This window comes from Lontra canadensis, unplaced genomic scaffold, assembly GCF_010015895.1.
Source record: "Lontra canadensis isolate GAN:19392208 unplaced genomic scaffold, GSC_riverotter_1.0 scaffold9, whole genome shotgun sequence".
Taxonomy (NCBI): domain Eukaryota; kingdom Metazoa; phylum Chordata; class Mammalia; order Carnivora; family Mustelidae; genus Lontra; species Lontra canadensis.
In genome coordinates this window covers 10874766-10891658 of record NW_022631003.1, presented here as the reverse complement: position 1 = coordinate 10891658, position 16893 = coordinate 10874766, and the positions used below count along the sequence as shown (strand labels likewise).

Below are 16893 nucleotides of genomic sequence, written 5' to 3'. Positions count from 1 at the left end.
AACACACCTATGGTATTACATTTTCAGGACTGATGGTCTTTTCACCGATAAAGTCGATTAAAATAAATGTATAACAAAATTATTAAAAAAAACATTTTTATAGCAGATCCTCTTTGAAGGATTTAACAAGAATAATAATAATTATATTGCAACTGTAGCATTATTAACTGGTAGTTAAAGTGCAGGCTTTGAAGCTATAGAACATAGGTCCAAATTCTGGTTTTGCCACTTATGATTAGCTGAGAATCTGTAAGAAAGACACTTAATCTCTGTGGCCTCAGTTAACTCATCACTTACTACATGAAAAGCACTCAGGACAAAGCCAGACATACAGTAAGCATTTAAAACACATTGTTCTTCTTCTCCTTGTTCCAATTTTAGGTTTTTGATCTAAATGATTCAATCATTACTTCATTATACATTAGGTCATACATTAAATATTGTATAATTATTATATCCAAGCTACATTATTAAAAGAAAAATACAAAATGAGATTCAAGCATACATAAAGGCTCATAATATGTATTATTTTGCCTTTTAAACAGCTACAAAAAAACCCCTATGAATTCTGACTACATATCTCAATGATTAAGAAAGGGAAGTGTGAAAGTTGATGTTTTATTTCAAGTGCCCAGAGAAGCAATGTTAACTTTTGTTTAAATAGAACTTATCATTTTCTTGCAAACACACATGCACATTTATAGAGAAATTCCTTCACATTTAGAGAATGTCCTTTGGTCATGACCTTTTAATCCTTAGGACACTTGTTTTTTGACATCCAAGGTCAAAGGCATAGGACCACACTTGGAAAAAATTCAGAACTTACAGATTCAAAAGAGCAGCAAAAGAAAGAATCACATACGTACAAAACTGATGGAAAAGACATGTAAAGTATCAGAAACATACCTCAGGGAGTCTATCATGCTAAGTACTAGCCCCCCTACATTCTAGAGCCAGGATGGAATCCCTGTTTCTTTCATCCATTACAATAAAAACACATTTGCATCCTCTGAGTTCCTGGTCCTTTTCCAAACAAAGTAAATCATTTTCACCTCTATTTACATGCCACCCCACACCCAAGACTGGCAGGCAATCAGGCTGAAGGCATAACTCTGGCTGACATAACATTAACATTAAGAAAAAAAAACCTTTTACAAATAAAGCAATTTATTTCTCTCCTCATTTACCAGTGCCAAGTGTCTCAAATTTCCCAGGTTTGTTAAAGAGAATCATACTAACCAATTTGCCTGGTTTCTTTCAATGAAGCATCAATTATTTCGCTGTGAGACCCGAGCTATTGTGTATCTTAAAACCCATGCCTCCTGGATGAATCCAAGAAGAGTGACAAAGAATCTTGAAAAAGGTATTGAACAAAGAAAGAGGCATTCAGCGGTCCAGCAGTCTGGCATACGTGCCGCATTGTCCCGATGAGCCCCGGAGCAGCAGGCCCCTCTTTGGGAAGGTGGCTCTTGAAACCGGTAGGAAAAAGCTGCAAGGCAGGAGCCCAAAGCCTGCACCCTGACTCTTAACAATACTCGAACAGGCTTGTGCACCTACTTGATAAATGGAAGCGCGACTCGGTTCTCTCAAGCTTGCCGGGGCCCTCTTGAATGTTTTTCTTGACTCTTTACCAAAAATGCAATTGGCAGTCGGCTCCCAATAGACAATGCAATGTGACTTGTTCATTCAAACAACCCTTAATTAGCATCCCATCTCCTTTCCGAGATACAATAGCTTATTTTTACACACTGAATACATTTTTCCCCCTTTTAGGAGCACATAGAAAAAGAGACCAGATAAGTGTGGGTGCTTTTGAGTGTGAGGTGGGGGAGAACTGCAAATGCAGTTTAAAGAGCACAAGTTCACGTTCGAATTATTTTTGTGAACAGCTTTTTAGGGGTTCTTTATTGCAGCGCTAACAATGATCTGAAAGGCAGAAAATGCAAGGAAGGAAAATGCTCTCTTACAGATAATATTGTGAAACCCCACTAATTGTAGGTAATTCAAAAAAGCATGCTATCTTGCAGAATATAACCCCAAATTATCACTATTCTTTGCTAACTGGGCTGATCCTTCTAGCGAAATTATCTATTAATTCCAAAAATTCATAATTTGGAGGAAAAAAGAGGTTTTCAGAGGCTCATGTGTCTCTTGTACAAACAAGTAATTAGTGAACCCTGGCTGTAAAGATTCTGGTCATCAACCAATTCTTCATAATTAGTGGTTTATTATTGCAAAGCAATGCAAACTCCTATATATTTTTTATCTTTCTTTTTTTTTGTTTGACCATCCCTCTCACTTCCACCACATTGGGGCTATTTGTGTACAGGGAGGAAGGAGGTCCAGCCAGTAGTTTAGTTTGCCTGGAAAAAAAAAAAAAATCTATTTTTAAGTTACTTTCTTTTTGAATTCTATGCGTTTAAAATAAAAAAGATTTTGCTCTCTGAGCTAAAGACACATGTCATCACATATACAGAGGCTCTAAAATAAAAAGATGGTCAGTTTCATTTGAGTTCCATTAGCACGTGAGAGCTATAGGATGGGTCAGATTGCCTACAGTTAGTATAGTAACTTTCATTCCTGGTGTTCCAACTAAATATTACCAACGCAGGTGCAGTGATTTATTATTACAAGTACCTTCACCAACATATCACTTAATCCCTTCCACAATCATTTGAATTAGGTATACCTGGTACACCGTTATTATTATTTTTATTATTATTTACCATGTGACAGCAGAGGAAACGAAGTTCAGGTGTTCTGGTAGGGGCCTCTGGGAAAATTCCCTTGGGAATTAAAATTCCCTTGGGAACTAAAACTCTCAATGCCAATATCATTTTAAAAATTTAACTTTCTATCTTTGATATCCATTGTCTCTGAACCAACCCAACTTTGCCGCGTCATTAACCAGAGGCTTTCCTTCCCTTTGTGTAGGAGGCTGGTGCTCACGCAACACAATATTCCCAGGCCACTCTCCTACCCAGCTCAGTACTTCTGTTACTATCTGCGAGCTGTACGTGTTCACCAGTGGGAACTCACAGTCAAATCTTCTTATGGCAATTGTAACTCATTAGCGAAGCCCGGTAATTTAATTCTACATAAATTAATGAAACAGGAAGGTGCAGAGAAAAAGGGAATTGTTCTAGGAAATAATTGTACAAGTTAAATAAGTTTTTCACTGGGAAAAAAAGGACTCAGTAGAAAAAACTGTAGTCAAATCAGGTACAGGTGACAATGATAAAAGAGCAAATTTTAAAAATCTACACAGGATTCTGCATGCATAATTCCTTTACAAACTTTTCTGTGTTCTCTCTCATTATAAAGAAACTGAGATGGGAAATTTTGATTTATGTATAATTTTATAAATTTAAAATAAATTTTGATTTGATGTATAAAGGGCATGATTTACATAAGCTGTATGATCTAGAACTCTAGCCTTGGACTAACACTAACAAAACCAAACAAACAGAGTCTTATGAAAAAAATGAAAAATTGTAGTGTGAACAAATGCACATGTCTTAAGATAAAATAAAGCATTAGAGTCCTGTTGTTGTTTTTGTGATTTTTTTCCCACGAACTTTTTTTTGCTAATTGTGCCAAATAAGAGGGTTTCTAAATATAATTAGAAGTAAAGCAGGCTACAACAATTGAATAAAACCTAACAAATTAAAAATTAAGGTATGGTTATATTTGGAATATAAGCATGTCTGAAAGGACAGGTGAGTAATTTTGCTTAAGAGATGTGAGCCTCTGAATTTTGGGCCACCCTTAATTGCTTGGGCAGTACAAGCATAGGAAACGGGAATGAGAGATTAGCTGTCCAGCATTGCTAGGCAGTGCTAGGCCAGGCTGCCTCTCTAAGATATTCTAATAGCTAATTCTGGTCCTCCAGGAAAGCTGAAATCTGGTCCTCCAGGAAAGCTGAAATCTGGTCCTCCAGGAAAGCTGAAATCTGGTCCACAGGCTCTGTTGTCCATCTGCCAGGCTGGCCTTCAACATTACCTTCCTTGACCTTGTCTGGACAGAGAGACAGCTGGTTCTGAGACTTGGTTTACTTGTTTTGTTTTTTGTTGTTTTTTTCATTCTTGGTACAGGCATACCTCGTTGTATCAAGCTTCACTTTATGTGCTTTGTAGATCCTGCATTTTCTACAAATTGAAGGTCTGTGGCAAGCCTGCCCGGAGACTCCTCTCCTTCCTGGAGTTTATCAGCACCATTTTTCCAACAGTTTTTGCTCGCTTCATGTCTCCATGTCCCATTTTGGTAATTCTCACATCTTTTCAAACTTTTTCATTATTATTACATTCCTTAAAGGTGATCTGTGATCAGTGATCTTTGGTGTTCCTATTGTCGTTGTTTTGGGGTTCCATGAACTATGCCTTTCTGGACCATGAACTAAATCGTTACGTGGGTGAGTTCTGAGTGCTCCACTGACTGGCCATTGTCTGTGTCTCTCCGTCTCCCGGGGCTTCCCTATCCTCTGAGACACAACAGTATCCCAGTGAGGTCAGTTAATAACCCTACAATGGCCTCTTGGTGTCCATGTGAACGAAGAGTCGTTAAGTCTCTCGCTTTCAGTCAAAACTAGTAATGATGGAGCTTCGTGAGGAAGGTGCATGGAAGGTCAAGATAGGCTGAAAGCTAGGCCTCCTGAGCATTTGCCACGTTGTGAATGCAGGGGAAAAGTTCTTGAAGGGAATTAAAAGTGCCACACCAGTGAACACATGAATGATAAGAAAGAGTAAAAACCCTATCGGTGATATGAGAATGCTGGGAATATTAAATAAGAGCTTGGCAATTAGTCATTTATTTATTAGAAAGTAGAAAGGTTCATGAAAATATAAAGCCTGGGAATTTCTAAAGATAACTCCAACTTCATTTTTTGGGGAGGAAATGATTTTTGTCTATTTCAAACAATGACGCTCAACACAATTGAAAGTTGGCACATTTTTGGTAAACAGCATTTTCCTGGTCGTGTGAAGCTTACTGCATATTTCTTTTGAGCCAAGCTTCTCAGTATCATTTTGATCTACAAAACATCAAAGTTTCCTCTATAGAGTTATATTTACATCATGGAGGGTCTGGACAGAAAGGAATTTTTAATTTTAATTTAATGAGTAAGGCATGCTAGCTACTCAGATCGAAAGAATGTTGCTAAATGTGGTGTGAGTTCTGGGTCATCACTGTCTCTCATCCTTGCTAGGTCTGTTCTTCTGTTTTTTGGCTTCTATGGCTGCTACTGAGAAGCCATTTGTTAGTTACTCTGTTGTTAAAATCATCTCTGTAGTGTTTTTTATTTTCCTAGTTGTATCTAGTTGTGGATTTATTTTTACTTACTAGCCTAGAATTTACGGTGATTCTCAAATTTGACAGCTCATGTTTCTTATCCCTTCTGGAAAATCTCTGGCCACTATTTCCTCAAATATTGCTTCTTTTCTTATATTCTCTTTGTTTTTCTTCTAAAATATTCATTTTATATACATTGGACATTTACATACTGCCCTCTAGGTCTTAAACTTTCTTTCATATTTTTGGTCATTTCAGTCTTCTGGGTAATTTCTTTAGCTCTATTTGCATTTCGGTCATTATTTTTACTCAGTTGTGTCTGGCCTGTTATCACACCTGTCTAATGAGGTGTTCTTTTTAAATTTTAATATTTCTATAATATTTATTTCTAGGACTCTTTGGTTTGTTTTTACATCTTCCTAGTCTTTTTTGGCAGTAATTTGTTCCCCTGTCAAGTTTTTAATCTTATATATTGTGTGCTTAATTATATAAAAAAAGCATGTATTTATAGTTTCTATTATTTTCATTTCTTGTAGGTCTACTTTACCTGCTTGTTGTTGCTTCTGATTTTTCCTTATGTTGTTTATTTACTTGTGTTGTCTCATAATTTTGACTTGTGAGCTTATGTTTGGCTGGGCTGTTTCTGTTGAAATTCTCTGATGTAAATCCCGAGAGTGTATGTAACCAGAAAGCTTTTACCTTTGTTTCTGTAAAGTGCCACAGAGTGTTATCAATCAGGATTACTTTCTATATTAATTGTTCGACTTGGCGTTTCCTGGTTTTCGAATGGTGAGTACCAGAGGGACCCTTTTTATCTATCCCTCGAGAAGACCAGATTGAGATGGACTGATTTCCCGTTACAGTCCTATTTTGGAAGTCAGGTTTATTTTTGTGGTTCACCTTTTTACTGAAGGCACAGCCTTTGCAGGAGCTCTCTCTGTGGAAGGTCTCCATTCCTGCTCCTGGCTCCTGCAAGCCCAAGGCTTTGTCTCCAGTTCTTGTATTGTCATTAAAGCGCAAGTAAGCCATAATTCTCTGGCTTTATGCCTTTTATTCAGTTTTTGACTGCTGGGATTTTTTCCCCAAGCTCTGTTAGGCACGCTATTTTTATTTTACTATTTTATCTGAAAAACATCAAAGTTTCCACTGTAGTATTATATTTACATCATGGAAGCTCTGGGCAAAAAGGAATTTTTAATTTTAATAATGAGTAATACAGTCTACTCAGATCTAGGAAATGTTACTATATTCTATTTTATATTTTATGCTATTTTAAATTTTATCTAGTATGACTAGTTTTGTGTGATGGGAGGTTTTTCAGATTATCCTAGCCTGTTTGTATGCAGGAATGTATATATACAGAGAATACACTTTAAACTTGAACAGTCGGTTTTGAGTAGGTAAAATAAAGGCAGAGTGTCATGGATATTAAACAACTGTGCAGGAATTATCAGTGCCCTGATGTGTTGATATATTGATATGCGTGAAACAGTTGAGAATATTAGAGGCTATTTTTATTATGCCACCTCAGGTTTTCATATAAGATTCATAGAAATATATTTATTTAGTAAGCTATATAGTTAGTTAAGTATATAGCTTCATCTACTGGCCCAAAATACACTTTTTTCTAGGATAGATTCAGGGGAAAAAATCCTTTACCTATTGTAGCAAAAACGAAAGAGGGCAATAAGCTTTACAAAACTTATAAATTCCTGCTTGTGAGCCTGGATTTTCTTGATTAGTGCAAGATTATAGTATGCTTAAGGGTTATAACTCACCAAAAAGGCATAAGGGAAAGCTCAGTTTTCTTAAACTCTTACTGTCATCGCGAGGCTCTGATACAGTAATTTTGATAAGGAAGCAAACACAAATGCTGACTAAAATCAGACTGTAAATTATTCCAATAAGATGTCCTAAAATGTAAGCAGTACGTAGCACCCTTTGGGAATTACAAAATTCTGTTTTTATGATGTAAAGGACTGAATGAATGTTTTGTAAGCTAGACCCTTAGGAAAGACTGTTAGTATGGAAACGGAACCTAAATTTATCTCCTTGGATTTCTTATTACGAAGATATTGAAAAACTTGCTTGGCTTTTGTAACTTCCTTCAAATCTTTCTTTCAAATCTCCCTTGCTTAGGGGGCTTCATTCCTCCCACCCTATATAATACAAAAGCATATTCCTCCCTTCTCATCCCTCCTACAGCTCAGCACACCCAATCTCCTTATCCTATCTACCTTGTTCCCCCTATACAATTTATTCTTTCTAATTGCTATGGTTTTATGAATTTATTATGTTTACTGTTTTTTAATCTGTCTTCCCCATTAGAAAGTTAAAATCTATCAATGGCAGACATCTCTGTGTGTTTTGTTTACTAATATATTACCAACAAATAAAGTGATATCTGTCACATAAGTGCTCAAAAATTATTTGAGATATGAATTAGTGATTTTTTTTAAATTTCCCTGCTTATAAATCAGAGTGATAATGCAGAACCCCTCATTTCCTTACAGAGATATGTGGGATATGTGAGATAAATGTATGTCAAGTGTATTGATTCTTCTGATAGAAAGCTGCCACTCATACAATGACAACAATGACCATTCTCAGAAGCATGAAGTGAACATGTCTTTAAATTTCCATCTTCAATGAGTAGTTAAGTACAAGGCAATTTTCCTTTTACAATAGCTCTTCCATAGCAACAGAAAATTTATAACATTCACTACTTGGGGAAAGGCCATACCTCATTTTTTTCTTTGAGTTTTGTGATCATGACAATCACGGGACTGTCTTCCTGCCAAACCATCTGCCAGAAATCATTCACGGTGTTGATCATGGGGCCCTGTGTGGCGATGAATGCTTTCTCTTTGCCACTGTAGCCCTGGTGTGAGTAAAGAGACAAAAATATTGGAGTTGAAATTCATGCCTTGCCCTGAAAGTTTAGAACAAGTTCAGAACAAAATGGTCCAAAAACAACACAAGCGTTCACGGCTTTACTGATTCTAGCACAATCCATCTGGCTGTTCTCCCAAGTCAAGCATGGCACATAGTAGTGAGGGCCATGATGCCCGGTTCTCACTAGAGAACCGCCCCCCCAGCACCCAGAGCTGCAGCCAGAGACACACAGGAAAGGAAGGCTCAAGGTAAAGGACCCGCTACCAATGTCGATTATGACTAAACAAACGAGAAAGTTTGCTAGTAACCGAGTTAAATCAAAATTAATCCACTCTGAGGGGAAAACAACCCCCAACAATCCCAAATAGTAAGTCAACAAGCTCATCAGAAAGATATTTTTATTTACTTACTTACCCGAATATAATTAGCATTAATGTAGGTGCTCAAAGAATCAGTTACATTTTTTGGTCTCAAACACACTCTGCTGAGGGGATCTAATGAAGAAAACAAGAAGGAATGCTTTAGACAAATCTACTCTTTTTAAAGCTCCTTAGAACACCAATAACTACATAGCACACTTGTGAATTTATATACTGACCATCTGGCTTGTGTCAATGTTTGTTGCTGATGTGTCTGTGTGTCTGTCTTTTGATACAGCTGTGTGCACTGAGGGACAATTGGGCCCATCTTGGTCCCTGTACCTTAACACAAATCTTGCCCATAAGCTTGAGATAATGAGTTTACTCATCATGTTATTTTTTGTGGCTTTCTGATTCTTGACCCCATTTCTTATTTATGCTCCTTTTTCTGTTCTTTGGGATTTGGAATTTGTACCAGATTTTCTTACTCACTTCACGCTTCTCTTCTGTCCAATAAAAACACTTGTTCTGGCTCGAATCCCCTCTCCCTAAAGAAGCTGTCTTTAGTTACCATTTGTCCACCTACAGCAGGAAAATCTGATATTAGGTAGATTGTTATAGTGCTAAGAACATTGTCTTAACTCTTCAAATCACTTTCCGTCAAGAAGTTGAAAGGCTCTTTGCAAACCACAGTGTTATGGAAAATATGGTAGTTATTTCTACCAATGTTTATATAAATGAATTAAGGCCAAATCATCCCTTTATGATTTCTTTAGTCTGACACACTCTGAGCCTCTTAAAGGTAAAGACAGAGATTTTTTCATTTTATCCAAGACTCAGTGTCTAGGATGGTGCTTATATGAATAGCAGACATTCAATATTTGTTTATTGCATTGACTTAGATTGTTAAAAAATGTTCCATTATTTAAGAAGTCAGTTCTAGGCATTCCTCTCTAGTAATTGTTTTATTACTGCTTTTCTATAGACTGGCAAACTTGAGCGAGTTTATCATACCCACTGTTCTTACCTCCACATCTACAATTCAGTCCTCCTTGTGTACACCCCAGTCTATCCTAACCTTAGTTTAATGCCGAGACTCCTCTTACTGATGCCACCAATGACTCTTGTTGGGCTAAGCCAAATAAGCCTACTGTGCTACTTTTTTCATGTTTTATTTTAATATTTACCATCTTATATTTTAAGTGCTTCAATTTTTACCTGCTCTCAATGAATTGTACTGAACCCCTTGAAGGAAAGAATTATATTTAATTAACTCTTTTTTTTAAAAACTAACTTTTGTATCCTTTGTGATTTCTACATGGTATGTGGTTCATAGAGTGTTTAATATCAGAATTCATTTCTATTAGAGTTGAAACACTGTTTTTGACTTTCTAGATTCCTTTTGTTAGCAAAGGGGACTGGAAAATTTTTCATCCCGTTTCAGTATCCGCTATTAGAAGTTTCCACAAAAGTCCTAGACCAGTGAGAATTGAAAAGAAGCCCACTCCCTTCAGTTTTTATAATGCCTACCATGTATACGATTTATTGAGAACTCAGCCCTATAAATTGCTTAGAAGCAGGTTCCCTGTCAAGCTAAATTTAGTTTGGAAATTGGTAGTTTGTAAGACTTCCAAGTATTTAGAGGTTTCCAAAAACTTTTTAAACAAGAATGCACCATATGACTGACTAAGGGAAAACTGTCACTCTAATCAAAGCCTTTTAGCCTTTTTAATGTTAGATTAGACTAATAAAAAAAGCTGATGATTAAAAAAAAATCCAAAACTTTATCATCATTATCATCATTATTTTCATATTGCTGTTATAAATGTATTCATTTTATGCCTTTTAAGTCAATATGTGTATTTTAAGTCTATATTTTGGTCAAATTCACCTTTTTTTCAGGACAGATATTTCTGGACTATATGTAAAATATTTAGCTTGCCACTTATGATACATCTAGGAAGAGGTAATAACAATCCCAACACTGAGCAATTTTTCTTCCCTCTCCTCTGCTCTTCCCCTTTTATTTCCTTCCTTCCTTCCTCTTGCTTTCTTCCTCTTCCTTCTCCCTTTTCCCTCCCTCCCCTCTTTCTCTCTTATTCCTTCTCTTTCTTCTGCTCTCCTTCCTGTTTCTTTTTTCTTCTCAACAAATTATTGAACACATATAGATTTAGTGTATAGAACACATGAAATTTCCCCATCTGGCCTCTTCAAAATACCTCTGGCAATTTAACTCTTTCTATTTAACAGACAAAATGGTACCTGGATCCTGATATCCTTTAATTTTTTTTTAAAGATTTTTTAATTTATTTGAGAGACAGAGAGTGTGTGAGGGGGAGGGGCAGAGGGAGAGGGAGAAAGAAGCTCAAGTAAACTCCACACCAGACATGGAGCCCAACAGTGGGCTCGATCTAACAACCATGAGATCACAACCTGAGCCAAAACCAAGAGTCAGACCTTTAACCAACTGCATGACCCAGGCACCTCTGGATCCTGATATTCAGATGGCCATCCTATCAGATTTTGTCAAAGGTTATTCTGTTCCGATGATTTCTTCTCTGGGCAGAAAAGCATTTGAAGTTTGGAGTCAAGAGGAGAAGCTATTAGATGAAAGAAGCGCTTATACTGCTAGTGTATCCCTGGACATAGGCAGAGGATGAGAGGAATAGCATAGTTTCTCTAGATGAATTCAAGATAAGTGGGAAATAGGAGGGAAGGTAGGGACTTGGCTCCACCTTCCAGGTGACTGGGAGTCACTTTCAGTTTGTTGCAGGAGAGAGAAGACTCCAGGCTTGCATTATCCAATATGGCGCCACTAGCCACATGTAGCTAACGTTAAATTAATGAAAATAAAATAAAACTTAAAAATCAGTTCCTCAGGTGCACTGGCTAAACTTCACATGCTCCATTGCTACACATAGCTAATGGCCATCATATTGGAGATACAGAGCGTTTCCTTCACTCTACAGGGTTTTGACAGTGATGATCTTAGCAATGCAAGATGGCGATTATATGGAAACTCCCTTTTTAAAATCCATGTGAAAATTGTAAGAGAAAAAAAGCACTTATATCGTCTGCTTTTGAAACTGTAAAGTTTTCTTTCCCCATTAATGTTACTATTTTCTGGAATTGGTTGTGGGGTTAATGATTGATGCATCCTCAGTTATGTGGCAGGAAAGGAGAAACTAACATTAGATGGGGGCTCACTAGTAGTGGGACACTCTCTTTTCGCATATGATTACTTAATTCTCTCCACAGCCCTATGTAGCAATATTATTATCACTATCTTTAGGGATGAAGAAAGGATGGTGAAGAAAGATTAAGTTGTCTTCCATAAACTATGAATGCTCCTGCCAGGGTAGGGAGGCAAGTCTAACTCCAATATTTTGTTTGAGCCACACAACTTGTTGCCTTAATGAGTGGCTCACTTATTTGCATATCTACTCTGTTCTGGGCACTTAATATAATAGGAAACATAAGTAAGAAATATTACCAGATTTTAGATTTTTAAATATGAAGTGATGGCCAAAGTAATTAGGGTTTAATTAATAGAGTTCTTTGATTTCATCTATATTGTTTTATATTTCTATATATAAATTGTCAGCATGGAATAAATATACATGAAATTTGTTATTATACTTCATTGTGCAAAAAATTTCATAATGATGTATGATTAGTTTTTTTTTCCCATTGCTTTTATGATTTAGGACATAGACCTATTTTCATCACTAATATTTGTTTTTTGTTGCAAAGTATGTGATATAAATTACCCTTTGCACTTTAATCTACCATGTAGAGTGTTCTGAGCCAGGCTGACATCATTCTTAGAGAAAGAGCCATGATTTAATTGGCTCTTGGTCATCCATATTTCTGCTGCAAAACATTTTCCAAATTATATAGCCTCACTAATATGTAAAATCTAGCAGTATTTTTTTTTAAAGATTTTATTTATTTATTTGAGAGAGTGGGCGAAAGAGAACACAAGAGGTGGGAGGGGCAGAGGACGTGGGAGAAGCAGTCTCCCCTCTGAGCAGGGAGACTGACATGGAGCTCCAACCCAGGATCCTAGGGTCATGACCTGAGCCCAAGGCAGACACTTAACAGACTGAGCCACCCAGGTGCCCCCATGTTGGAAGTTTAAACTTGAGTTTATTATAGGTTAAAACAATGAAAAAAACGTAATACTTGGGGGGCCTGAGTGGTTCAGTTGGTTAAGCATCTGCCTTCAGCTTAGGTCATGACCCCAGGGTCCTGCTATAGAGCCCTGCATCAGGCTCCCTGGTCAGAGGGGAGTCTGTTTCTCTCTCTCTCTCTCTCTCTCTCTCTCTCTCTCTCTTTCTCTGCTACACCCCCCACTCGTACTCTCTTTGCTAGCTCTCTCTCAAATAAATCAATAAAATCTCAAAAAAAAACCCTTAAAATCTTAATCATTTTAAATTATTTTATGTAATGTTTCAAATTTATCCCATATTGTAGTCTAAAATAAACCATAAAGAATAGCTTTCCATATAAATTCCAGTCTTCTCTGATGATTTTCAACCAATAGTGGGGTGTGCCCAAACTATACCTACCAAATTATATTTTGTGCAACAGGGGATGGGTAGTGCATTCAGGCTACAGACATTTTCAACAGAAAACCCATTATTTGCAACATCACTTGTCAGCACAGGTGCCCTGGTTCAAGTGACCCACCCAGTTCTGGGAATGGAAAAGCTGACACAGGACTATGAGGGACTAGGTCTGATATCATTTGGGCAGGAAATAGAGAAGGCTGAACTTTATTTATTTTTCTTTCTTTCTTTTTTTTTTTTTTTCCAAATATTTATTTATTTATTTGAGAGAAAGAGAGAGAAAAGGAGACAGAGTGTGCGAGTGTGGGGAGGAGCAGAGGGAGAGCGACTTCAAGCTGACTTCCTGCTGAGCTGGGAACCTAACCTGGAGCTCTGTGGGCTTGACCTCGAGATCCATGAGATCATTACCTGAGCTGAAACCAATAGTCAGATGCGTAACTGACTGAGCGACCCAGGCACCTCTGAGAAGGCTGAACTTTAAATAATCCTAATAATTTCTGAATCCTTCTGACATTGGATGGTTAAGTAAAACTGCAATGAATGTATATGCCCTAATTACTTATATTTGGTAAATTTCAGATGAAAAATCTTGAGAGAGACAGAGACAGAGACAGAGAGAAGCATACTTGTAACACACAGCACTTTCATTCCTGTAGTTACAAAATATCTTTCAACAGGGATGATACTAGATAGACCCATTAAAAATATGTTATAGTGGAGTGTTTCCAGCTCTACCAGAGGGGGAAGCTCAAAGACACCCATTAACAATAATTCTTGATATTACCATAAATATGGAGATTTTGATGTTTTATGAGTGAATTCATGGGCTTAATTATACAGACTCTACTACCTCAATATCCATACTTTTCAAAAGTTTTGTGGCTCCATCTTTCCAGAGTATTGTTTTGAGATGTTTACGGATTTTGCCAAACCCCAACCATCTGTTATCTAGCGAATGATAATGTTACATCCTCTCCAAAGCATTTTTGCTACTCTAAACAAAATAGCTTGGTCCTCTCTATACTCCTACACTACTTGGGCTATATTTCAATTCTGGCTTTTATTACATTGAACATAATTACTCATTTACGTGTCTCTCTCCTCTAGTCCATGACCTCCTTGCTCTTAGAGGCCATTTTTTATTTCTTACTAGCTCATTGCCTGATATTGATAAATTTCATGGAGTTAAATTTAGTTTTTTTCTTTAAAGATTTTTAGTTTTTTCCTTAAAGATTTTCTCTCTCTTTCTTTCTTTCTTTCTTTCTTTCTTTCTTTCTTTCTTTCTTTCTTTCTTTCTTTCCTTATTTATTTAATTTATTTGAGAGAGAGAGAGAGAGCATAAGCAGGGGAAGCAACAGAGGGAGAGGAGAAGCTGGCTCCCCGCTGAGCAGGGAGCCCAAAGCGGGGCTTGATCCAGGACCCTGAGATCATGACCTGAGCTGAAGGCAGATGCTTAACCAACTGAGCCACTTGGGCAACCCAGTTAAATTTTGTTTTAACATTGCCAAACAGTGTTTCTCAAAGTGTGGTCCTGGTATTATATGTATCAGAATCACCTGGGTGTTAGCTTAGAAATATGGATTCTTGGGGCACCTGGGTGGCTCAGTTGGTTAAGCCTCTGCCTTCGGCTCAGGTCATGATCCCAAGGTCCTGGGATCGAGCCCCACATCGGGCTCCCTGCTCAGCGGGGAACCTGCTTCTCCCTCTCCCTGCCACTCTGCCTACTTGTGGTCTCTCCGTCAAATAAATAAATAAAATCATTTTAAAAAATTTAAAAAAAGAAAAAGAAATACGGATTCTTGAACCCAACAGCAGACTTACGTAAATAGAATCCCTGGGTGGGACAGAGGACTCCAGAATTTTTTTTTCTTTCATCCATTAAGACTCTAGATTTTTATAAGGACTCTAGATGATTATTATTTTTTAAAGATTTTTTATTTATTTGACAGACAGAGATCACAAGTAGGCAGAGAGGCAGGCAGAGAGAGAGAGTAGAGGAAGCAGGCTCCCTGCTGAGCAGAGGACTCTGGGATCATGACCTGAGCTGAAGGCAGAGGCTTTAACCCACTGAGCCACCCAGGCGCCCCAAGGACTCTAGATGATTATTATGCACAATGAAATTTTTTGGTAACAGCTTTATTAAGATGTAACTCATATATCATACAATTCACACATTTAAAGTGTACCATCATAGAGTTCTTTTTCTTTATTCACAAAGTTGTACAACTGACAGCTATTTCTCATGCCCCCTGGCAATAGGCAACCCCTAAGACAGTTTCTGTCTTTATAGATTTGCCAATCTGGCCACTTCATATAAATGGAATTATACAGTATGAGGTCTTTTGTGATGGTTTCTTTCACTAGCATAATGTTTCAAGGTTCATTCATGTTGTAGCAGGCATCAGCTCTTCATTCCTCTTTGTGGCTGAGTAATATTCCATTGTGTGGATAGTCTACATTTTATTTCTCCATCAGTTGATGGATATTTTGGTTGTTTCCACCTTTGGGGCTATTATAAATAATGCTGTTACAAACATTTGTGTATAGCTTTCTAATATCAATACTTTTAAAAAGTCTTTGTGGCTCCATCTTTCCAGAGCTATTGTTTTGAAATGTTTATGGATTTTGCCAAAACCCCAACTATCTATTTGTCTTGTGATTGGCAATGAAATGTTTTCATTTCTCTTGGTTATATGCCTAGGAGTAGAATGTCTGAGTCATACAGTCACTCTAGGATTTGCTGTTTGAGGAACTACCACACTGTTTCTTAAGTAGCTGTACCATTTTACATCTCTACTAGCAATGTGGGAAGGTTCCAGTTTCTTCCCATCCCTGCTAGCACTTTCTTTATGGTCTATCATTTTTATTATAATCATGTGGATGTGAGGTGGTGTCTCATTGTGGTTTTGATTTCCCTTATGGCCAATAATGTTGAGCATCTTTTCGAATGCTTGTTGATCATCTGTATCTCTTCCATGGAGAAATGTCTACTCAAGTCTTTTGCCCATTTTTAAATTGGGCTGTCTTTTGATAACTAAGTGGTAAGAGTTCTTTATACATTCTAGATAGAAGTCCTTTATTAGGTATTTAATTTACAAATGTTTTTTCCCATTTTGTGAGTTCTCTATCTTCTTGATGGTATCCTTTGAAGCACAAAATATTTTCATTTAATAAAATTCAATTTATCTATTTTTTGTGGTTGCTTGTACTTTTGGTGCTATATTTTAGAAGTCATTGACTAATTCAAAGTCATGAAGATTTACATCTGTTTTATACTAATAGTTTTATAGTTTTAGCTCTTACCTTCGGGTCTGATCCATTTTGTATCAAGTTTTGTATATGGTGTGGGGCAGGGTCCCACTTCATTTTTTAAAAAAAGATTTTATTTATTTATTTGGGAGAAAGAGAGTGAGTGAGAGTGCATAAGCGGGAGAGGGACCGAGGGAGGAGAAGCAGACTACTCTGATGAGCAGAGAGCCCGACATGGTGTGGATCTCAGGACCTTGGGATCATGACCTCAGCTGAAGACAAACTCTTAACCGGCTGAGCCATCCAGGCCTCCATGCATTTAACTTCATTTTTTTTTTTTTTTTTTGGTATGTGACTATTCAGCTGTCTCAGCAACCTTTAGCTGAAAAGACTATCCTTTGCCCATTAAATTGTTTGATGAAATCAATTGACCATAATGTGTGGTACAATATAATTTTAGAACCATGTGTTTGCTGGAATTGTGAGCTGACCATTTTAAGAAGAGTAGTACAGGATAAAGTAATGAACCTCAA

General features: G+C 37.1%; 1 protein-coding gene across 3 annotated transcripts in view; it reads right to left on the bottom strand.

Moving 5' to 3' along the window:
* The window catches only part of PTPRR (protein tyrosine phosphatase receptor type R), a 235446-nt gene that overhangs the window by 23970 nt on the left and 194583 nt on the right, over window positions 1-16893 (bottom strand). For all 3 annotated transcript variants that reach the window (XM_032854799.1, XM_032854800.1, XM_032854801.1), the window contains 2 exons: window positions 8596-8675; window positions 8030-8167 (listed from right to left, as the gene is read on the bottom strand). In XM_032854799.1, the coding sequence (XP_032710690.1) occupies window positions 8030-8167; window positions 8596-8675 (218 nt within the window). The remainder of the gene's footprint in view (window positions 1-8029; window positions 8168-8595; window positions 8676-16893) is intronic.